Source organism: Caloenas nicobarica, chromosome 5 (genome assembly GCF_036013445.1).
Source record: "Caloenas nicobarica isolate bCalNic1 chromosome 5, bCalNic1.hap1, whole genome shotgun sequence".
Lineage (NCBI taxonomy): Eukaryota > Metazoa > Chordata > Aves > Columbiformes > Columbidae > Caloenas > Caloenas nicobarica.
This window is the reverse complement of record NC_088249.1, coordinates 56,081,838-56,103,857: the sequence shown is the minus strand read 5'-3', so window position 1 is coordinate 56,103,857 and position 22,020 is coordinate 56,081,838. Positions and strand designations below refer to the sequence as shown.

Genomic DNA, 22,020 nt, shown 5'->3' with positions numbered 1-22,020 from the left:
ATCACGTATTTAAATGGGTGAGTGTCCAGCCATTAATTTTTCTGCTTCTGCCACAGTGCTTCTCATTTTCAAATCCTTACCCACAAAGCACACGTGGAATTTGTTGAAGGTGAGAGGTGAGCCCTTTATTTCTTTACAGCCCCAGTTAGACACCACATGCCCCTGATCAAATTGAACTAGGTATTTTGGCAGGTTTTGGTAAGTACTGGGGAAAAAATCTACACAGAGAAATGAAGCAGCATTGCAGTCTTACAGTGGGGAAATTTCCAAAAAGAAAGAGCGCCTCTCCAGGTGGTTTCTGCCTGCAAAGCCCAGACTGCTTGGGGTTTGTTGGAAGCGGGGCAGGAGGAGGAAAGTGGGGTTTGGTGTTGGCTGTGTCCTCTCTCTGCAAGCCTGTGACCATGAAAGGGGTTAAGCTTCTGAGATGTTGCTCTCTTGTTGCTTGGGAATGACATGGCAAGCATTTGAGGAATCCTTGCTGATCAAGTTTGGCAGTTTTTGAAATTTTGTTCCACGCCTTGCCTGCCGTGTCAACTCACCAGCTAATTGCAGCTGCAACTTTCAGCAGTGGCATGTGTGTTACGTGCAGGCGTGTTGGTTGGGATGTCGGAGGGAAGCCTCACAGACCAAAATGTAATTTCAAAACACTGAACCTGACCAGCAGAGGCTGACCTTGCTCGTTATTATCTGAGTTGGAATAGCAGCTTTGAACATCATATGATCTCTGAAATGGTACCTTTTTTCATTAGAAAGCCCCCTGCTGAACACTGACCAAATACATAGCTTTTTTCCTTGCTTAAGGTACTGTTTAAATATATATATATATCTGTTCCTTTGCTAGTTATTGGAAGAAAATCAAAGTGTTACATTCCGCTTATTTGCAGAAGCCTCTCATAAGACAACGGTGCACTTGCAATAAGGGGGAGCTGAGATGGCTGCGGTGAGCGAGGGCTGCCAGGGCCACAGATGGAACAAGAACCATCGCTACAGCCAGCCCACAGCCACCCAGGCCTGCTCGTCACCGCAGGAGACCCTCCTACCCTGCCAGCCTGCCCTTACTGACCAAAGCAGCCTCTCCTCATGGTCCAGCCAGGGTTTCATCCCTGCGCAACTGCCCTTGAGCTCGACCATGCTGTGGTTGGGGTGGCCCCCTTGCTTTGGGTGCTGTAGCTCTGAAGGGGCACTGGTTTCAAAAGCGCTCGAGGGCCTTGGGAAGTCCTGTCTGGCTGAAGAGCTTTTGTTTCCGAATCTCAGAGATGACCGCAAACTCCACTCATGGAGCAGCTCTCTTGTGAGGGGGGTTGAGGGGCTCTGGTTGCCTAGAATCTGTATTTTGCAATCTGCAGCACCTTCAGATGCAGGATCCTCAAGTTACGTAGATGAACCTTACAAAAGAATTGTATGACCACTCCCTTTCTAAGAAATCCTCTTTTGCCTCTCAGGGTACACAGCTCGCATTTAGAGAGTCTATTTGGGGGGTGGGTAATCACTCACTAGTGTCTAGGGCTCCTGTCTTAAAATATAATTCACACATCTAGGCCTTAATTTTCATAAGTGCAAACTATTTTCTTTGATCACCGGTACTGATCTTGTACAGTTTGCAAATGCAAATTCATCTATGTGCCCCTCTCTATACCTCAGAATAAGGCAGTCTCTCCTCATTATGTGCTGAGGAAAGGTTGAGGGAGCTGGGTCTCTTCAGCTTGGAAAAGAGGAGACTGAGGGGTGACCTCATCAATGTTTATAAATATATAAAGGGTGGGTGTCACGAGGATGCAGCCAGGCTCTTCTCGGTGACAACCAACAGTAAGACAAGGGGTAATGGGTTCAAGCTGGAACACAAGAGGTTCCACTTAAATTTGAGAAGAAACTTCTTCTCAGTGAGGGTGACGGAACACTGGAACAGGCTGCCCAGGGAGGTTGTGGAGTCTTCTTCTCTGGAGACATTCAAAACCCGCCTGGACGCCTTCCTGTGTAACCTCATCTGGGTGTTCCTGCTCCGGCAGGGGGATTGGACTGGATGATCTTTTGAGGTCCCTTCCAATCCCTGACATTCTGTGATTCTGTGCTGTTTTCCTGGCATGGAGTTGGAAAGAGCATGGGATGAAGGTTTCAAGTTTTCCGAAAAAGAAATTACTCAAAAAGTGAAACCTCTCTTTGCTCCTGAAATGTACTCTGAAGAAAAAAAAAAAAAAAAAAAAAGTCCTGTGTCCAGAACCATGATGCCACTTCCCTCGTGCTCATAAGAAACTCTCACCAGGAGCACAGGACTTCTGCAGTCTGACCTCCAGCACCCGCAGTGCGTTACACTACCGACACTTCCCTGTCTTTCCCTTTTTCCAAACATGCGGGTACTTCTCTGTGGCTGTGTACCTAGAATTTCTCTCAGGAGCATTATGGGTTGCATCTGTGGCAGTCAAACACAGATTTAAGTTTTAATTTAATTATTGCGTATTTGCCACTGGAGTAAAAAGTTTGCTTGTATTGATTTTGCAAGTGGGTTTCAAGTGTGACGCAGCAAAGAGCAGGAGGGCTCTTTAAGCCTTAAGAGTTTTTGAATGTTATTTGACCTGTCTTCATGCTGCTGAGACCACTTTGATAACAAATGGATCAATAACTCACTGTTTGTGTAGAGGTGTCTTAAGTGCTATTGTCGTCTGCTCGCAGCTCTGACAAAGCAATTATTGGTGTAGGAGTGGTGGGTTTTACATGTGCTGAGCATTAGCCACTGTCAGGTCACCCTGGCTTTTAAGGAAAGCAGCAAATGTCACTTATTACAGTGGCACTGACTCAGTCCTCTCTGGTTAAGGGACTGTTAATAATTCCATTATCAAGCTGCTAGTTCCTGGGACACCCGACACTTCCTACAGAAATGGTGGCTTAACTTTGTGTGAGAGTATATAACCAGTGACACCAGCTACTGCAGGCAGTGTCGCCTCTCATCTTTGCATTGGTTAAGCTCATGGCATGCTCGTTACAGGCCCAGCATTGTCATTTTTACTGGCCGACACTAGTAAAAATAAAAATTAGTAACAAAGTAAAATAAAGGCTCTAGAGAAAATAGGATTCTGGCATCTCAGGGAGTTTGTTTCTTCTTTCATCATCTACTGTCCCCTTCTTCCCCCACAATATAATCCTTGGTTATTTTTCCACCTTGCCTGTTGATTCCATGAAATCCTCCCCTGCCTCCCTCTTAAACTGTGAAGGGCAACACGTCTCACACCGATGTCGGTGCTCGCCATGGGAGGAATGAGCTTCTTGGAGGAGAAGAGAAAGCTGGAGACAGCAGTGAGAGGAAGGTGGCCACAGCAGGTCCCCACCAGCCTAGTGACCTGAGGGTCCTATCACCACCTCGTACTTGCTTTGTTGTCCCAGCAGGGTTTCCAGGGAGAAAAAGACTCCTGGCCTCTTACTACCTGTTCCAGCGGTACAAGAAGAGAAGGAAAGCTCTGCTTCATTTAAGGAGCACGGCTTCACTGGGGGTGGAGGGGCACTGGTCGGGTTATTCTCAGCAGTCCTCAAGGGCTTTTGAATAACATTTATTTTAGAGCAGCCCTGGGGCTGGTCTAGCTTTCGCTGAGGGCTCTGTGACCAGCAGGGTTCACACGAGAGGAAAAACAGTGCCATACCACATCTTTTTGTACCCACTCCTCTCCTTCCCCCACCAAGCTTGATCCAGCCAAGACGTTGGACTGGGGGTACATACAGTGGTGGCCCTTCTGATCTGCATAATCGCCTGTGGCAGGTAATTAACAACACAAGGGTACTGGTAATGAGGGAAAAAGCAAATGTTGAAATTGCAGCCAGTTTATTTTGCTGCAAGATGTTAATTTTAAAAAGTCTGGTGCTTTGTGTCAGCCCTGCCCTTAGGAAAAAAGGGCTGCGTTCCTGCAAGTGTCTCACTCCCACCTACCCTGTGACAGAAAGTGAAGTTTGAATTCCTTTGGCTATCACCTTCGTGCAATGGGAACTCCTTGTAATGAAACCAGCAGCACTGTTTGCTCACAGATCTACCTATAGCTCACAGTGCTGCCCCAAACGCAGGCAACCTCTTCAGGCTGCTGGGATGTCTTCTAAACGAAGTGCTCTGTTTGCGTTGCAGGTGTGCCGATGCTATCTGTGCAACCCAAAGGGAAGCAGAAGGGCTGTGCTGGCTGCAACAGGAAGATCAAGGACCGGTACCTGCTGAAGGCTCTGGATAAGTATTGGCATGAAGACTGTCTAAAGTGCGCCTGCTGTGACTGTCGTCTTGGAGAGGTTGGATCAACTCTTTACACAAAAGCAAATCTCATTCTTTGCCGCAGAGATTACCTGAGGTAAATAGAGGAACGTACTGTGGGCTCTTCCCAAAGCCTCTTAGCGTGCTGCCAGCTATTTGCCTTTCTAAACCTCTGCTATGAAAACATGTACTTGTGCATGGTCAGCCCTGCCCAGAAGAGCCTGGAGTTTCTTCCTCTGTCTAAGCATGGCTTTTTATTTGCACTTAACGTATTTTGTAGTCAGGGAGATGAAATCCTACTTTTAGGCTGAGGTAGAAGGAGGAGGGTATGACTTTATTATTATGAAGCAACAAGAACAACCAGTGCTTGCTGAGAAAATTAGGAAAAGACTATAAATTCTTGCTTATCTTTGATATTATGCTCCTGTATATTGACTGAGACCTGACCAGACCTTTACCTTTTCTTTTTCAGCGATAGCTTTTAGATAGACTTCTAGTGCTTGGACTGAGTAAGGTTTCTCCCGAGAGGATCTTGTCTCTTCCCTAAATAAACAGAGCAAAACATTCCAAAACTACAGATCAACTTCAAAAAAAATTTCTTCATGAGGAAGTCTGCAGAGACCATCACTAACTCTGAGTTAGAACCACTCTCTCAGTGTCTGTGTGCAATACATAACAACACATGGGATTTTTTGTCTGGAGTGTTTTTGTCCAAAAATCTTTATATAAACACAAATGAATTTTAATAAGACAGCAGGCCTAATGCATACATTCTTATGAGGGTCACACTGCAAAACCCACTGAGTTTTGTTTTGTTTTTCCTTTGCAAGAATGTACTTGATCTCCAGCTAAAGTGTGTGTTTTCTTTGTTTTTCCTAAAGCACTGATATTATTTTCTATGCAACCTCAACCAGCAAACACATCTGAAGCAAAACAAAAACAACACAGTTTTAAGATAGGGAGGTAAAATGTCTAACCTTGTGGTGTCCAGAGACTGGGTAGATGAGTCTCAATGCTCAGATGCTTCATGTGTTTCAATGTAAAACATATTCCTGAAAATCTTTAGTAAATATTTTCTTAGTAAGCTTGAACAAACAAGTTTCTCCTTCTAAAGATGAGAGCCCAAGCACTGAGCCAAACAGAAGAAATAGTCTATTAGCTGCCATGTAGGAGCTGCCAACTTGCCTTTCAGCCAGGCAGTGTACAAGAGCATCCTGCCCACGCGAGGATTCTGTTTGAGCTGAGACTCCAGGACACACATGAAATGTCTCGGCTGAAGTTCTGCCACACAGGCAGCAGTCACAGGTCCACACTTGGCTAGGCAGCATGCATCCCCAAAATGTAAGTGAGGAGGAGCTTGGGTAAGGATGGAACACGTCTGAGGGGGGAAAGGCAGGATAAGCAGCCTTAGGAAAGGTGGAAAGGGTATGGTGAGGAAACAGCTAACTATCTTCCCTATCATGAAATAATTTTTATACCTTAAGTCTGAGTATTTACTAATGCCACAAGTCACTTGCTCTGGAAGTATCCTTAACCCTGTCTGGGCTAAGCTGAAGAAAGTGAGCTCCAGGAGGTTCTTTAATACACAAATTTCTAACCCCAAATTAGCATTTTGGTTCTTCACTCACCCTCCTTCAGTTCAGCTGTACTCTTTCTGTGTTGTGGGCATGATTCTGATGTGTCAATGAAGAATATAACAGCTCATGATCTTCCCTTGTTAAGGATGGCATCATTTCTTTTCATCATAGTTATCACAATTGGTTCGTGCAAGGTACTAATCGCAAGGATGCCCAAAACCTTTCAGGAAGCTCAGGAGAGCTTCTTCCAGAACTAGTCTTCCTTTCAGAAAGGACAGACTGCATTAGTAGTTTCTGGAGTGTTTCTTTATACTTTATCTTGTTTATACTTTATCTTTTCTTATCTTGCTTGCACCCAGCTTACCAAGCAATCCAGGTCTCTCCATCAGTCATCCTCTTCTCCATTATTTATCACTTCTCTAGACTTTGTCATTTGTGCGCTTGATAAACAGTGTTGTGTTTGTTTGTTGCTGGGCAGGGGAGTTGGGTTTTCTTTGGTTTTCTTTGGGGTTTTCTGGGTGTTTGTTTGTTTGGGGTTTTTTTGTGGTTGGTTGTTTTTTATTGTTTGTTTTTTAATCTGACCTGAAAGATAGATATTTAGCATTATTCTACATGTTACAGAACCCTATTCGAAATACTCAGCTGGGCAGTGATTCCCATTTGCATTTGCTTTTTGAGACCTTTGAACTGCCCTATGTTTTGTCCATTTAATGAGCGCCTTATTGATTTTTGTTTGTTCTGGTTTCATAAAAAATATAATGTGCGGCATCAAATCAGACACGTTAAAGTGCCTTAAGGAGATCGGTATCGATGCTGTTAAACTTAGAAGAACCTTTTTATCACCACAGTTGTACAGCGTTTCTTTCTTCTTTTGATTTATCATGAGAATGCTGCTTTGAGGTAGAAAATCTTAATTGGCGATCTTCTCACCGGCCCCCAGATGGCACAACTTTCTGGGACACACCAGAAGCCTGTGCTAGAGATGGAGAAGAAGCCAGGAGTTGCAGACGTCGGGGAAAAGGCCCACGTCCCTTCTTTGAGAAGAGCTCTTGTAGCCCCTCTGCCTCCATCTGTTTGGTTAGAATAATCCCCGGTCCACCAAGTGGGGAGCCTGTTGCTGTTGGTGCAACATGGTTAAATTCTGGAGAGAAGGCTCACGTGGTGCAGTAAAACTGGGCCAGACATTGTCTGTGCTGAAGAAATTGTAGGTCGTGTGAGTAAAAATGGGGAGTATCTGCCCGCATTGCAGTGGGGTACCAACAGATGGCTGCACAATCTCCTCCAGGTTTCTGGCTGGTCTTGACCTCCTCAGATGATGGTTATGTATACGTATGTTACTCTACTAGGAAATTTTTGGGCAGGGTTTACTACTTTCTACTTTGAATATTTTTTTCCCCTATCTGAATTTAGTCCATTATAGAAACTTTGACCATTAGAAATATTTCTTACTTTTTTTTCATTGGGAAGAACAATATCATTGTCATATCCCAGGAAACTTGACCAAGAGTGAGGCAGGAAAGACTAACATTAATTCTGTAACACAGGTGTTAACTAGCATTCAGCTGTTTAGCCATCTTTACAGCTGTGATGTTTTGTGTTCTTGCTAATAAGTAAACTGGGGTGTATAATATTTTGAGGGGTAGTTCTGCTACACTCCTGGGTTCTGTTCTCCTGATGCTAAGGAACGCTTTCAGGGTCCTAGGATAGGAATAAGGGCATTGCTATGCAGTCCTGTATTTTAGGAAAGCATAAAGCAATTTTTTTTTTTTTTTTTTTACTTTAAAACATTTTCTGTTGCCTTCTACACATAATATTTCTTTCTCTCTCAATTTTAACTATTGGTTCTATTAATAGAAGGAACTCAAGTTGCCATCACCATCTTCTCTACTGTCTGTTCTCTGCTGGTAATTTGAGTTTTTCTTCTTGGAGAATTACCCTTTCCCATCATTATATAATTCCTTCCTTTTAATAGTTTTAGAGCCTCCATCCACATCTTATTTTCCTCATCCAACAGCTCATGGTATTTGTTCTACTAGTCAAATCTTAGCAGAATTAATTCCTAAAAATAAGTTTTCATACTTCACACTGTACTTGCACCACAAAGGGAGTGCTTTATCTAGGGGACAGTCAAAGGAATTTATTGTTGGCCACTTCCTCTATATGCCTTTGAATAAGAAAAAGCTGAATACTGCACTAATATTTAGTAGGTCAACCAATGTGAAAAATTAAAAGCTAGTCTGATTTTGTGCCCACAAATGTAAATATGTATATCTTTTGTATGTGAAGTCCAAAAGGAATATTGCTGTGTAAGGACCAGGAGAAAAAAAAATAATACAGGGGTTTCATAATCACTTTATAGATCAGTGTTTCTTTGAATTTGCGTGTGAGCTGAGTGCAGTTTGGGAATATGTGCTTCATTACCTGTCTAGGCAGGTGGTGTCAAGCTGAGAGCCCCTTTTCTGTGGTTTTTGGTGAAAAACAGCTCTGCTGCGAGGGGCAGGAGTGGGGCTGGCTCCCTCCCCACCGTGGTGCTGGGCTGCCGGCCACGTGCGCTGGGCTGGAGAAGAAATCTTTCAAATGTATTTCGGGAGCTGCTAGCAAGACCGTAGCCTGGTCATTTGTTTCAAAAGATAAACTGTCGTCATTGCTTGTGAAGGAACATTTGTTAACCTTCACATTTCATAAAACACTTTCTTGCTCATTTTTTAATCATGAAAGAATGAAATTGGATCTGGAGTTGTTATCCTTGCAATATCACCTCAGTCTCCAGCTGTGTCTAGATGTATCTTTCAATACATTTTGTCTGAGCAAATAGATTTACCATTTGTTTCATAATCACAGTTCCAGGATTCCTACCTCTAATTATTTTTGATAAGCAAATGCTATTGAAGAAACTGCTTCTGGGACAGAGATGCTGAGTGTTCAGCTCAGGTGGCTCCTCGCAGCCCCCACGCAGCAATGTGTGTTTGTTCCTGGCCGTAATTAAACATCTACCAGGCTCTGGTTCACAGGGATGGTTTGGGTGATGCATCAGGATTTCCCGGGAGGAGCTGATAACTTAAATCTCACTGTGAAGTGCTGATGAAGAACATGATTTTTCCTTTTTACTCAGCGTGGTGCACTCACACAAGCAAAGGCGAGTCGGGCTCGCTTTGACAGGAGCAAAACTGTCACTTCTGCATGTTTGATATGTTGGTGTTGGGAAAGCTTTTCATCATTTAAACTGATTAGGGCCTTAATTAGACTCCAAAGAAAGCTCAAAACCTGCATTAAAAAATTACGGCGATTCAGTAAGAGAGAAGGGCTTTCCAGAAAGCCCTCATACTGTTCTCGGTGGATTTTATAGATATTCTTTTCACCCATCTTCCCACATGTTTTGGTCAGTGCTGCAGCCTGAGCATGGCATGGGTGCCTTGGTGGATGGAGCAGCCCTGCACACCCCGTCTGAGGGACAGAGGTGTCCCCGCAGGACTGCCATCCCCTGGCACCACTGCCCCTCAGCACTGTTCACAACATGGAAGTTCAATTCCCCCTGGGCAGCTTCTGCTCCAAACAAGTCAGCTGTCCCATACTGGGGTTTCCAGTTGTCGAATACTGGTTTTTGCTCTGCTCCAAATGCCCCAGCGGATTCATTCTGCTAGTGAATTTCTTTGGGAGGCCTTTAGATTAAGTATTCTGTATCCAGAAAATATGCGGGGTTTAATTTTGTTGTGGGATGTGAAAAGCGATCTTGCACAAACATGGGCACCCTGCTCAGGAGGGTGCAGGCAAATACCCTCCTCCTGGTGGGTTTCTCCAAGCCAGTACCAAAGGTCCTAAACCAAACATCGAAACCGTGGTTGGACATGTAAGTATAAGTCTTCAGGAACTGAGAGGTGCATGCCAAAACTAGCAGAATTTAAGTTAATCTACCAGAGACATCACTAATACCCTGAATGTAGCTTCAGCCTGCAGAAACTGCAATGCCTTCGAAGCAGCAAGGAGAGTTTTTGGGTTATTTTTCCACCTGAGGAGTGCAGTGCACATGCATGCACAGGGAGGGTGCCCTGCCTGCTTTTCAAGGGACACGTTCAGCATGGAGAGGAGGGGTATAAATGTAGTGTGGTTGAACAAGTGGTATCTGCTCAGAGCCTGAAAACGTGGCAAAATTGAAGTGCTGTTCATGCATCGCAACAGGGAGCATCTTGCATGCTATGTAGGATACTCTCACTTCTACACTTGGTATCTATACAGATTAAGAAGGATTAATTAGGCTCAAAATACAATGTGTCTTGGCAACATTGCTACGCTTTGTGATGTTAAAGTAGAGATTTATTTTTTTTTTCTCCACAGTAGCTGTTCCAGGAGTTTCTCACAGCCCATGCTTTTCAAGATAAACAGGCAATGCTTGGTTCGTTCACTTGCTTTTTTTCCTTCTCCACAACCTCCCAGTGAGGTCGAAAGCTTATGGGGGGTAATTCTTCCCAGCTGTGGCACACTATCATGTCTTTACCACTTTCAACCTTTGAGTTTTCTGACTGCTGTTTTTAAACTCTTCTAAGAGGACACTCTTGCATGTTGTGTTCAATAGTGCCAGAGACAACCAGGATGGGTTCTAAGGTTGAACACTTCAGTTATACCGTAAGGTAGGCTGGGGCAGGGGAGGAGGGCTTGGACTTCTGCCTGCTAAGAGCCCCAACGCCACTGTAAAGACCTCCTGAAAATATGGAGGGAGAGACCAAAGGAGTAAAAATAAGTGAACATTCAGATGTGTTCTTCAACTGAAAACAGATACCCTTGAGCAACCTTGAAGTTTATGCCCAGTAATCTCTGAACTTGCGGACACCTGACCAGAGGGCTTTTTTGCACTGCGCTGGTTCAACCCCTCCTGCTACGCTATCTGTGAATGCCAAACCCTCTGGCATGCAAGATGTAAATTCTTCGGTATTGAACCCGAAGGCTTCATGAGAGGACAGCTTGACCAATTTCATTAGTATCAAAATGCATTTCCTTTCCTTCAACTGCCATGGCTTGCCACTGCAGCACTGACTATGGTGTCCTGCAGAGGAGGGTGCTCCAGCTAATACATATTTACCGTGATGACATGCCCATCGCTGAGGCTTTCTCTGAATAGTATGCAAAGGCTGATTGCAGGGAAGTTTGGAACCTTGAGTCTGAAGTTGCCTTTAAGCTTATTCTTTTTAACTTTTTAAGTGATGTCCAGGCTTTCCCTGCAATTATTGGCATATTCAGTACTTCAGTCAAATCAGACTTGTAGCTCAGCATATTTCCACATCCACAGATGAGAAAAATACTGATTGCAAACTGCTAAGACCCATCCTCACTGGAAGATTAGTTGTTGGTTTATTTCAAAGGGTAGAGTCAAAACCTTTTATTTTCATGACTATGAGTTTCAGGTTCATAAAGCAAGTCTTGTTCTACAGCAGGTCCTGAAGGAGCTAGGAAATAAATGGCAACAGGCATATAGGGAAAGTATATGGGAAAACCTGTTTCACCTGCTAGCTGGAGAAGATATGAGTATGGGGCTAGGTAGCTCTTCAAAAACTTGTATGTCCAGATAATGTGGATATACCAATATATAAATATGTAGCTGTATGGAATATGTACAAATGTAGGTATTTCATAGAATCGTTTTGGTTAGAAGAGACCTTCAAGATCATAGAGTCTGACCATTAACCTAACTCTGGCACTAAACCATGTCCCTGAAAACCTCTTAAACACCTCCAGGGATGGTGACTCCACCACTTCCCTGGGCAGCCTGTTCCAATGCCTGACAACCCTTCCAGTGAATAAATGTTTCCTAATATCCAATCTAAACCTTCCCTGGCGCAACTTGAGGCCATTTGCTCTTGTTCTCTCACTACTCAGGAGAAGAGACCAACACCCTCCATGCTACAACCTCCTTTCAGGTAGCTGTAGACAGTGATAAGGTCTCCCCTCAGCCTCCTTTTCTCCAAGCTAAACAGCCCCAGTTCCCTCAGCTGCTCCTCATCAGACTTGTGCTCCAGACCCCTCACCAGCTTTGTTGAAAAGAGGACTAAACACCTGTTCATAATCATTTAGTTCTCTTTTAAGTCAGAACTCTCACCTTTCAGTGTTGAAAAAAGCATCTTGTTTGGGAGAATTATCAGTCTCAACTCAGCAGTTTAATTTTGAACTCGCCATGTTCTTGTATTATTTTGACACTCTCAACCTATCCTTCTGTACCACTCATTATTTATATATGCCAGTCCTGGGGTTTTTTGGGGTTGTTGTGTTGGTTGGTTTTTTTTTGGTCTTCTGTGAAGCCAAGAGCTCCAAAATTTTCACTGTTTCTGTGGAGGGAATATTTTCTCCCTGTTTTTTGATTGCAAGATGCTAGCTAGTCAGACACTAGGCTAGAAAGAGGAGAAGAAATGAGGGACTCTCCTGTAGGCAATGACTAAACAGATTGTTGTGTCTACTGGTGACAGAAATACGCAACTGGGTTCTCAGTTTAGCTACCCTGCACATTTTGATTGGAGACGGAAAAATCTCTTAAAAGGTGCTAAACTCAACATGTTCATACGAGAAGTTCCTTCCTGTTCTCCCTACAGTAAGGACCCTTTACCATTCTTTTTTCCCAAAAAACCTGCAGGGTGCTGTTGACTTTACTGTAGTTTGAACTAACTTCAGGTGTATTCATGGAGCTGGTGAGATCTGGATGATCATGCAGAAGACTACTCTTTAGCCCAGATGAGACTACATAAAAAGCATCTTTCGACAGTTGCCTGCTGCTTCCAGGAGCACTCCCTTCTTTTCCCATTAATTCATTTGCATTCACTGCTGGTCCTGTATGCCAATTAGCTTTAATTTTTACTATACACACTGACATCAATGGCCAATGAGAACAGCGTGTAGCAGGGGTTTTAGTATGTCTATAAACTACAGAAAATTGTCCTTGGACAAACTCCTGCTTTTAGACTGGCTGACAACAATAGACATGGTTAAGTTCAGGCTAAGAGCCATTAAACATAATTACTACAACAGGGTAAAAGTTTAATTGTACTAAATTTTAAATCTGCATAGTCTATGCTTATTTACAAGCTGGCTAGGCCTTCCTGTTACATAGAGGGGAGTCAATATGTACTTAAAAATTTTTGTCTTTTAACTTCAAATGGAGACCAAATAAACCCCTGGTTTTTTAGAAGCAGCAAAGCAACTCCAAACTGAAACCTTTCTATATTTCCAGCTGCTTTTATGCCAATGGCTCCTAGCTGGTAAGTAGATGCTGAGCATCTTCTGATAGGTTTTGTTTTTGTTTTTTTTTTTCCTAATGTGCTTCAACTTCGTGTGCACCAATGTGTGAGAGAGTATCGCATCTGTTATGAAGGTGTCTGGGGGACAGAATGAAGATCAGTTTGTTCATGTGGGGTTATTCTAAATTTAACCACAGATGGGACTTGGGGTGAAAGATTTTCCTCCTGCTCCTTGTCTTGTCTCCTTCCTCCAAAAATGTTAGGCTGCCCACCTCAGAAAGTGTCAGCTCAAGTAGCTTTTGGGTAAGTATCTACTTATCAGAGGTGGCAGGGTTTGGTTTTTGTTTGTTTGTTTGTTTTTTTACAAGCAAGCAAAAAGGCAAAAGTCTGTGTTCATTCTGCTTTTTCTTCGAGCAGATTTAAAAAAAAAAAATCATGTTCATTGAGCTATAAGTTACAGTGTATTTTTAGAACCATGGTGAATATACAGAGCTCTAAATCACTCCCTGAAAAGCAGATTAAAATTAGGAAGTGCTAGAATAAGTGTGAAATGTTCATCTGTTGGGAAAGGGAGGGTATGGAGGACTGTGAAACTTGATAGAAGAGAAAAAGATTAGCGTGGTGACTAGCTGGAAGCTACATTTATGTAGACATTAGAAGGCAACAGGATTTAAGCTGGACAGAACATAAGCTTCAGATCTTATGCAAACAGTCAAAGCTGTTTAACAATTGGTTTACCCCCAAAACCCCTGAAAGGAGACAGGTGAATACGATGCCAAATACATTTTTCATGTTTCTTAAGCTAACTGTTTAAATAGTTAAGTGAACATCTGTCGAAATTTCCCCATCATTTCCATTTAGAAAAGTCTCCTATTTGAAGGCTGAAGAAAAGCGCCTGCTTAACAATGCAAATGGTGCTGTCTGGGGCCCCTTTATTTTGTTTAATCTAGATTGAGCTCCACACAACTGTGATGCTAATGAATAATGGATATTTTATACTTGTGCAAGTAGCAGTGCTGGGCATGGAGCAAATCTAGGATTAACCTCCCAGTTTTCCTGCCTAATTCATTTTTTTAGTTTGCTGTGACTCAGGTACTCTACAAACGGATGCCTGGTTTTACGGCAAATAGCAAAACCCCAGCAAAAGCCGTCAGGTTTTTCTGTGCCCAAGTGAGGTGCTGTAGGAGGGGGAACTACACTGGGGGAGGGACGTCCGTATTAATGGCTTGATTTGCGAGTGGGTGCTGAATGAGAGCCAGGGTGTTTCAGGGCGTAGACCCATACGCTTTTCAGTGCTGCATTTTTTCAGTCCTGTCTGCTGGCGTTAGGCAGCCGAGCCCACGCTCAGCTGCCTCCCCTGCCTGCCTGCAGGACTGGGGAGAAAGGGGCTGCCCCATTACTGATTACACGGTCTGAGTTCGCCAGTGCAAACTGCATAGCTGGGGTTTTACTCTGCCTTTCAGCTCTCATATGAGGGAGTCTTAGGGGAAGAAATTTTTGTACTTCCTTTGCAATTTTTAAGTCCTGCACAAATGTTTCCATTTGGTTTGTGTTGTTTAACTTTCAGGGAAAACACAGTGCTGTTTCTTCCTAGGAAATCTTGGGGTTTTCCAGTCCAGTATAATGAAAGACCACTGATACCACTTCTAATGAAAAATAAGGGTGGCCTTTTTTTATAGCTGGAGAGCAAGCTGACTTTGATAGCACGGTGCTGTGGGAGGGTGAGAGAGTTGTGTGGAGGTTTCTGTAACACTGCTGGGTGTTTTAATTCACAATTACTGGCCAGTAATAATTAGTATTGATTAGCTTGGCAAATTGCAGGTTTAGAAATTGGTTATAGATTTTCCTGGTGCTTCTCATCTGCCTGTTGTGGAATCGGCCAGAACCAATGGCTTGAAACAAAGCGCGAGCCCAAATCTGTCTGCGGGCAGTGACGCGTTGCACGCCCAGAGCTAATGGTCAGCAAGAATCGTAAGTCTTGAGGCTCATCACCCTAAGAATACGATTTTTATCCTCTCCTAAGCAAAGTAACTAACCATATGAGTATTGACCACAGTCTTGGGTGAAGCTTGGTGGTTTGTTTTTTTTTGGCCTGTTGCTTCATGCCCTGGCTGGTTTGTGTGGCTTTAACGTGGTGGTGGTGTGTGCTGCCCCTGGCGCCGCAGGGGTCTGCAGGGACGTCTTGGAGAAGGGCCGGGGGAAGGATGCTGCAGTCTTGGGCGAGTCCCCCGGCGGGAGCTGTAACAGCAGCAGACATCTGGGGAGACAGATAGCGAAAGCCGAGATGGAAACGGCAAAGCTTCCAGTGCTGAAGGGCTGTCCTCGAGGACCGGGGAGCTGAAGTGGAACGGCTGAGCATGCTGTTCGGGCCTCGGTGGAAGGGCTTAGCTGGCTCCCGGGAGGGACGTGGAGGCGGGAGAAGGGGGACACAGCCAGGGAGGAGGGCTTGCTCTTGGAGATGCCTTGCAAAATGCTGTTGTACTCATGGCGAGAGAAATGGTGCTTTTTCGTTTTAAACAGCAGGTAAGTGAGGTTCTTCCTGAGCCGTATTATAGCCTTGCCTGCCAGGGTTGGCAAAGTTTGCAGGTCTTTTGCGTTCTGCTGCCGGAGGCTGCCAGCCTGTCCCTCTGTCAGGTTGCGGCCAAGAGCACACACAGAGGAGGACGGGTGGCTCCGAGCACCTACCCGCCGCTGCAGAGAGGCAGATAGTTTTTGACTGAAATTTCGTGAGCCCCAAAATAGTGCTCTAAGTGTTTAATGCTTTTCTCCATTAGACAGCAAATTAGCCCTGGGCTCGCAAACCAAATGAAGTTTCATCTCGACAATCAGAGCCTGCTCACCAGGCAGTTTTGTCCCAAGTTCTCACACACTGGTTGGTCAGCAAAATGGAGACTGCAACTTCTATTTATTGGTGCAATACAGTATTTGATACTGCTAATTACACTTAATTAGTCCTTCCACCATTTAATTAAAATGGCTTCTAATGATTGTGCTTCTTTGGCAGGCTCTTTGGTACCACCGGGAATTGTGCTGCCTGCAGTAAACTGATCCCTGCCTTTGAGATGGTGATGAGGGCCAGAGATAATGTTTACCATTTGGACTGCTTTGCCTGTCAGCTCTGCAACCAGCGGTGAGAACACAGTTATTATACACACAAATACAAAATAATTTATACCTTTTGCCTGCAAAATGTTTGATCCAAGCTACCTATCTGGGGCTCGCAGCCTGCTGGCATGGCTTGGGCTCATTTATTATGCCGACCTGGGTGATGCATGTGAGTACCTGTAGCCCCTTTACTGTAAATCCCCTTGGAGCTGAGGGGAATTGGAGGGGCACAGGGGGGCACACAGACTGCAGAGCTGGCCGTAGACAACGTGGCACAGCTGCTGCTAAACAAAACAAACTGCTTCAGCGTCCTTTCAGACGATGGAAACTGGACTTCCTCTGGCAAATGGATGCTATTTTGCTTAAATCAGGTTTCTGACAGGGTCAAAACTGAGGACAGCAAAGAAGAGAAAGAGAAGACATGGGAGGGAAAAAAATACTTTAGATAAGTCCTTTTCAACTCTAGGAATAAATCCCTTTACTTGTTGTATAATTAATGGGGGATCTTGGTGGTATAATTTTGAGTGGGGCTTGTGTATTTCTGCTGGGTTTTACCCAGTGGAAAATGCATGTCAAGGAGTATAAGAAAAGGTCATGCACAAAGTTTTTCCTTGGGCTACCTGCAGCCTTCTGAATTTGGGAGGGTTGTGCAAAATGTTCCCAGCGCTCTGTTTTTCGGTGATTGTAGGCAGAAGAGAAGCCCACAGAGCTAGACATGATACGCTGTCATCTTCTGATGCATCTGTCCATCCTTGTCAAGAACAGGCCTGAAAGTGCTGCTTGTTCTTGCTGCTGCTTTATTCTGGCTGTAGTGACTGCCCAGGGCCCAAGGTTGTATTTCCCAAAGATGAAAGTAGGAGGCAATGCTTCATCCCATTTGAAGGTGTGTGAGAGATGACAGAATTTGTGGGAAGATGGAGAACGTAATTCTTTAAAAGTCAAGCTAAAAGCCTGACTTAAAAATCAATCACTCACCCTAGAACAAAAGCCATGGTGGGGTCTCTAATGAAGTAGCCACACACGGTGCGTGTGTGGGTGCAAACCCCTGCCACCTTTCCCACTAAACTTAGGAGACCGTGCAGACTGGGGCCCGATTCTCCTTCCGTGCCCTCTGACGGTGGCGTAGCTCATGGGGACGGATGGGGTTGCGGCTGGTCGGTGCCAGAGCATAAAGGCGGAGAGCGGGACGAGCCGTGTGTAGCTCGGGGGGTTTGGTGGATCCCGTCATGAAGGCGGAGGTGGCGTTTGTGCGAGGCAGGGACCTCCCGCCAGCAGCGGTGGCAGCGCCGGGGCGGCAGTGACATCTAGTGGCTCCCAGCTCCGGCTCCTGTCCGGGAGCCCTGGGAACTCTTTCGGTTGCCCAGTCTTGTTTTGCCACCCTTGGGATGCGCTCCCGCAACGGCCGTGGTTGCCGGGCAGCGGCGTGTGCCTGTTTGCGGAGCTGGTGCGTTCCCACCCCGAGATGGTCCATCTTCTCACAGCTGAAACGGCTGCTTGGCCGTGGGGTTTGTCTCCAGGCTCAGAAGCGTTGCAGGGTGCTGCCAGGTTCAACCCTCGGGCTGGGGTTTCTCCAGCCTGCCAGCGAAGGCCAGGCAGGAGAGGGTTGCTCCCAAATCCCACACTGGTACCGGAGCTGGAGCATCTCAAATGTCCCTTCTGGCAAAGGCAAGTCACGGCTCTGGGCTGTGCAGGCAGGAGAGCTGGGTTGGCCTTGGAGTCTGCAGGATGAGTATTTGTCATCAAACCTCTACTTTACACAAGCTTCTCTCATAGAAAAGCATAGTACTGCCTAGTTTTCACTTTCAGGAATTGCTTTTTCACTCTTTATTATAAAGGCTCCAGAACACCTCTCTCCCTCTCTTCCCTCTGCGATTGCTGATGCTGGTACTGCCCTCAGCGCAAAGTGCGGTCCTGCTCTGCCCTTAAAATAACCTCCCCGTGCTGTCACTGCCTGGCAGAACGCACAGGTAATCCCCCCGTTCTGGCAGAGTTGTGCTTGGATGCACAAGGGATTTGCCCAGTCTGGGGGGAGCTGAGTTTTTCTGAAAGATGGGCTGTGTAGACAGGGTAGAGCTACATGTAGATTGTTATTTTTAGCTGAGATCAGGTGGCTATGAACTTTTATGACTTATCCTTTAGAGATTTTGGTCCAAAAGGCAGAGTGGAACTGCTCCTGTAACAGACAGCATAGGAAGCTTGAACCGAGAGCAGTGAGTTTAAGTAACTCTGAAGTCAAAATTGCAGACATGAATGCCAAAACTACTTCAAAATCAGAAAGCCCACCTGAAACTCCGCCTTATGAAAAAGATTTTATTATGAAGAGTTTTCTCTAGTCCTCTTCCAGCTTACTTGCCCTTCTATAGCTGGCCTATGTCTATGTGTAGAGCGTTAAATCTGTCAGAGGAAAATCTCTAATATATTTGCCAAGTGTGCAGTGTTTTCATTAGCTTCATTCTCAAAAACATCAGGTTTGGAGCAAGTCCTACAATGCTACTCAGCCTACTGTGCTTTGAACTGTTAGAAGGTCGACGTTGCTTGTCACAACGCTCAGTAAAAGTTGGTCACTGTTGTAACTGGCTAACAGATCAGTATTACAAGGGTTGCAGGAAACCTAGCTGCTTGTGTTGCCATTATCTAAAACGTGGTTTTTTGCTCAGAAGAAAATCACTCTATAGAAATGGCAGGGCGGGTTCAGCACCGGTTTCACTCCGCTCCCAGCTGGAGCTCGCTCAGCCAGACGGGCTCTCCAACAGACCTGCTCCCGGAGCGGGGCTGATGGTGCCGTCCCCAACTCTCCCTCCAAAGATCTGCAGACCTGGACACATGAAACTACATCTGAAGTTGCCCTGTTAAATCCTGTCTCTAGGTGCCATGCATCAGCTGAAGAGATCCCAGTTTACTGCTGGGTTTGTAGGACTGGCAGGTAGAAAGAAATAGTCACCTTTCCAGTGAATCAAACCCTTCTCCCCAAACTTCCCAGGGTCTCAGGGTATCCCTGCTGTGCATTTTAGTTCCCGTGTAGTTCATACACACACAGAACCCGCCCCTCCCCAACTCTGTAGTTCTCCAGCTCCTCCTTTGGCTCCTCTAGATGCAAATCAGATTTGGCAAGACACAGCTGTTGGTGATGCCAGTGGCAAGAGTGGGTTTTGCATTTCTCCTCCTGGAGATTTATATTGTACTTAAGGTAGGGATAAGTAGCAAGAACCAAGCAGCTGTGTCTGTTATAGCGGATAAACCTACTGCTGGGGAAGGTGGTGTTAAAGAGAGTGTGTGCAGTACAGTTCTTAGAACAGAAGCTGTTAATTTAAATTGATATTAATCTTTAGCTTTTTAATCTACAAAAAAGGTTGATTTTCAGAACTACTAAAACGTGCTACAGAGGGAAGAAGATGGAAGGTCTCCAGTGAAATCGTATAAAGTCAGAACCAATGCCCAGTTCTCTCTGTACCTGTTTGGCAAATTAATCAGCTTATTTGCAGGTGTCCAGTTGGAAAAAACTTGTGCCCATGTCAGACCTATAACAGAGCTCTAAAATGATTAGTCATGTTCTTGCAGCAGAAAATATTCGTTTTTATGGAGATGCCCTGCCCGAAGCTGCCTGAGTTACAAATCTAGAAAGCATTTTAGACAAGAAGGAGGCAACTAACCTGCCAAAGCTCTGCCTGGGAGCCAAGGAATGGGCATTTGAGGTCTGCTACGTCTCCTGAGGAGGGAGTTCTCTCCATTGATCTTCCTTCAAAGCCCAGCAAATATTTCACCTCATCAGAGGTGGTACCTACCCCTTCCTCTCAGTACAGAGCTGCTTTTCGGTGCAGTGGCCAGGGTACCTCTGCTTTGGGGACCGGGGGCTGATTTAAGACTCGGCGCTTGGGGCAGGGAGGTGCAGCCCTGTGCTCCGGTCTGTCAGTGCCCCACCAGTGTGACGGACAAAAACCAGCCCCTGAATTGGGTGCAAAGAGCATTGTTTGTTATCTTAAGAAGTAAAAGATTAGCTTCTGATTCTTGAGCAAGCAGACAGGGCGCAAAAAGCTATTGGCTGTCAATTCACACCTCTTGGATCTTATATGTGGAACTTTTTTGACCTTAATGGTCAAATAAAATTGTTAAATATCACAAGCCTCTCTGTCAACTTCAAGACAAACAGAACAATTTACATGGTATATAGAGAGCAGTGCCCTGCGCTCAATGAAGATAAAGGTTAGGAGTCCAGCCACCAGGAAATTTCTATTTATTGTTCCACACTGTACACAAGGGGGTGAGGGAGGACTTAATAGCCAGTCCTTGCCTGGAAATTAGTGTAAATACTGCCTCACCCGAGGGAGCCCTGGAAATGTGGATACCAGCAAAAATTTCAAATAGCCTCTATGCAATATCGTCCTTTTGATTTCCCGGTTGTAGAGCCAATACCTGTTGTCTGCAGGGACAAACCCCTTCATTGCTCCCGGCCTCCCCTGGCGCAGGACCCAGCAGGGACAGGGAGCTGCTCGCGAGGTGCTTGATGTAGCCGTGGCCTGGGAGATGAGCATTGCCATGCTGGCAAAAGGGATGGGAAAAAAAGAAAAAATAAAATATATATGTGTGTGTATATATGTATATATATAATAAAAAGGAAGGGGAGCTGGGGAAGAAGCACATAGGCTTTCACAGGGTCCAATGGCACCGGCAGAGCTGGAAATCAAACTCCAGCCTCCAGAGTTGCCTTCAAACCCAAACAGCCTCAAATTTACCTCCATTCTTACTTATACCCGTGAATTCTTTCTATCTTCCAGATTCTGTGTGGGAGACAAATTTTTCCTGAAGAACAACATGATCTTGTGTCAGATGGACTATGAGGAAGGGCAGCTGAACGGGAGCTTCGAGTCCCAGGTTCAATAACAAACCCTGCTTCGCTGAAGCACTGTGGGATGGGCGCTCAGCCGCACGAGCAGCGACGGTGCCTGTCAGCTTGCCTGCAATATTTTTTTAATTCTTGGTCCAGAGAGGACTATATACATTGTAGTACTTTCCCCCCAACACAAAGCAGTTACAATTTTAGATGTACAGTTGTGCCTGCTTAGCTGAGCACTGCATTGCCTGTATGTTTGTGAGTTTTTGGGGTCTGGGGGAGGGCTCTGTACAGTCTGTTTTCTGTATATAAACTGGAACATTTATTTTATGAAAAATGTAATGCAATTTTATTACTGGTGTGAATTAAAAATTATGAATGTTTCCTGGTCATCTTAGCGGTGGTTTGTTGCCCATGTGGCGAAAGCCTGGATTTCCTGTGCTCGATGTTGAACAGACTCTTAGAAATATATACACAGGTCCCTGGAAGCTGCGCGAGTAGAAACAGAGATGAAGTTCACACACACAAACCGGGGGAAGGAACGCTGCCGCAGAGTTAGACCTCTCCTCCTGAACCACACGGAGACTCGTGTCCAAACCCCGTTGCGTTGTACGGCGGAGGGAACGGGCTGCGGGTGGGTGACGGCTGGAACCCCTGGGGTCCTGGCCGGGTCCCACCACGGCTGCGGGCTGTGCTGAGCTGCTGGCTGAGAGCCTCTCGCTTTTCACCCCAGTGAATTCAGACAGAGCGTGTCCACGGCCAGGAGTGCTTGTTGGCTGGTTGATGTGTCTCCAGTCTGGGCTGCGAGGAAAGTGCTCCCTCCAGCACTGCCAACAGGTGCCCAGGCATTGATCAGAATATTAATTTCAAGGCTACGATAGGCAGTAGGATTTTCCTGTGTGGCATCACTTGTTCAGGGTTCAAACATGTCTGGGTGCTGACGCAGCATTTCTTTTCAGAGCCCTTTCTGCTTATTCTGTGCCAGGTGCTTTGACCTCCCGCATAACGAAAGCGATCAGATTTGAAGCATCTCCTGTAGAAAAGCTCTGAACTGTGTTCCTGCTGCGATGCTTT

At 45.3% G+C, this 22,020-nt stretch overlaps 1 protein-coding gene across 2 annotated transcripts in view; it reads left to right on the top strand.

The window, feature by feature from the left end:
- The window catches only part of LMO1 (LIM domain only 1), a 62,361-nt gene extending 41,059 nt beyond the window's left edge, over positions 1-21,302 (top strand). For both annotated transcript variants that reach the window (XM_065636375.1, XM_065636374.1), the window contains exons 2-4: positions 4,103-4,316; positions 16,018-16,143; positions 20,891-21,302. In XM_065636375.1, the coding sequence (XP_065492447.1) occupies positions 4,103-4,316; positions 16,018-16,143; positions 20,891-20,996 (446 nt within the window). In that variant the 3' untranslated portion in view covers positions 20,997-21,302. The remainder of the gene's footprint in view (positions 1-4,102; positions 4,317-16,017; positions 16,144-20,890) is intronic.
- Positions 21,303-22,020: the final 718 nt, after the last annotated feature.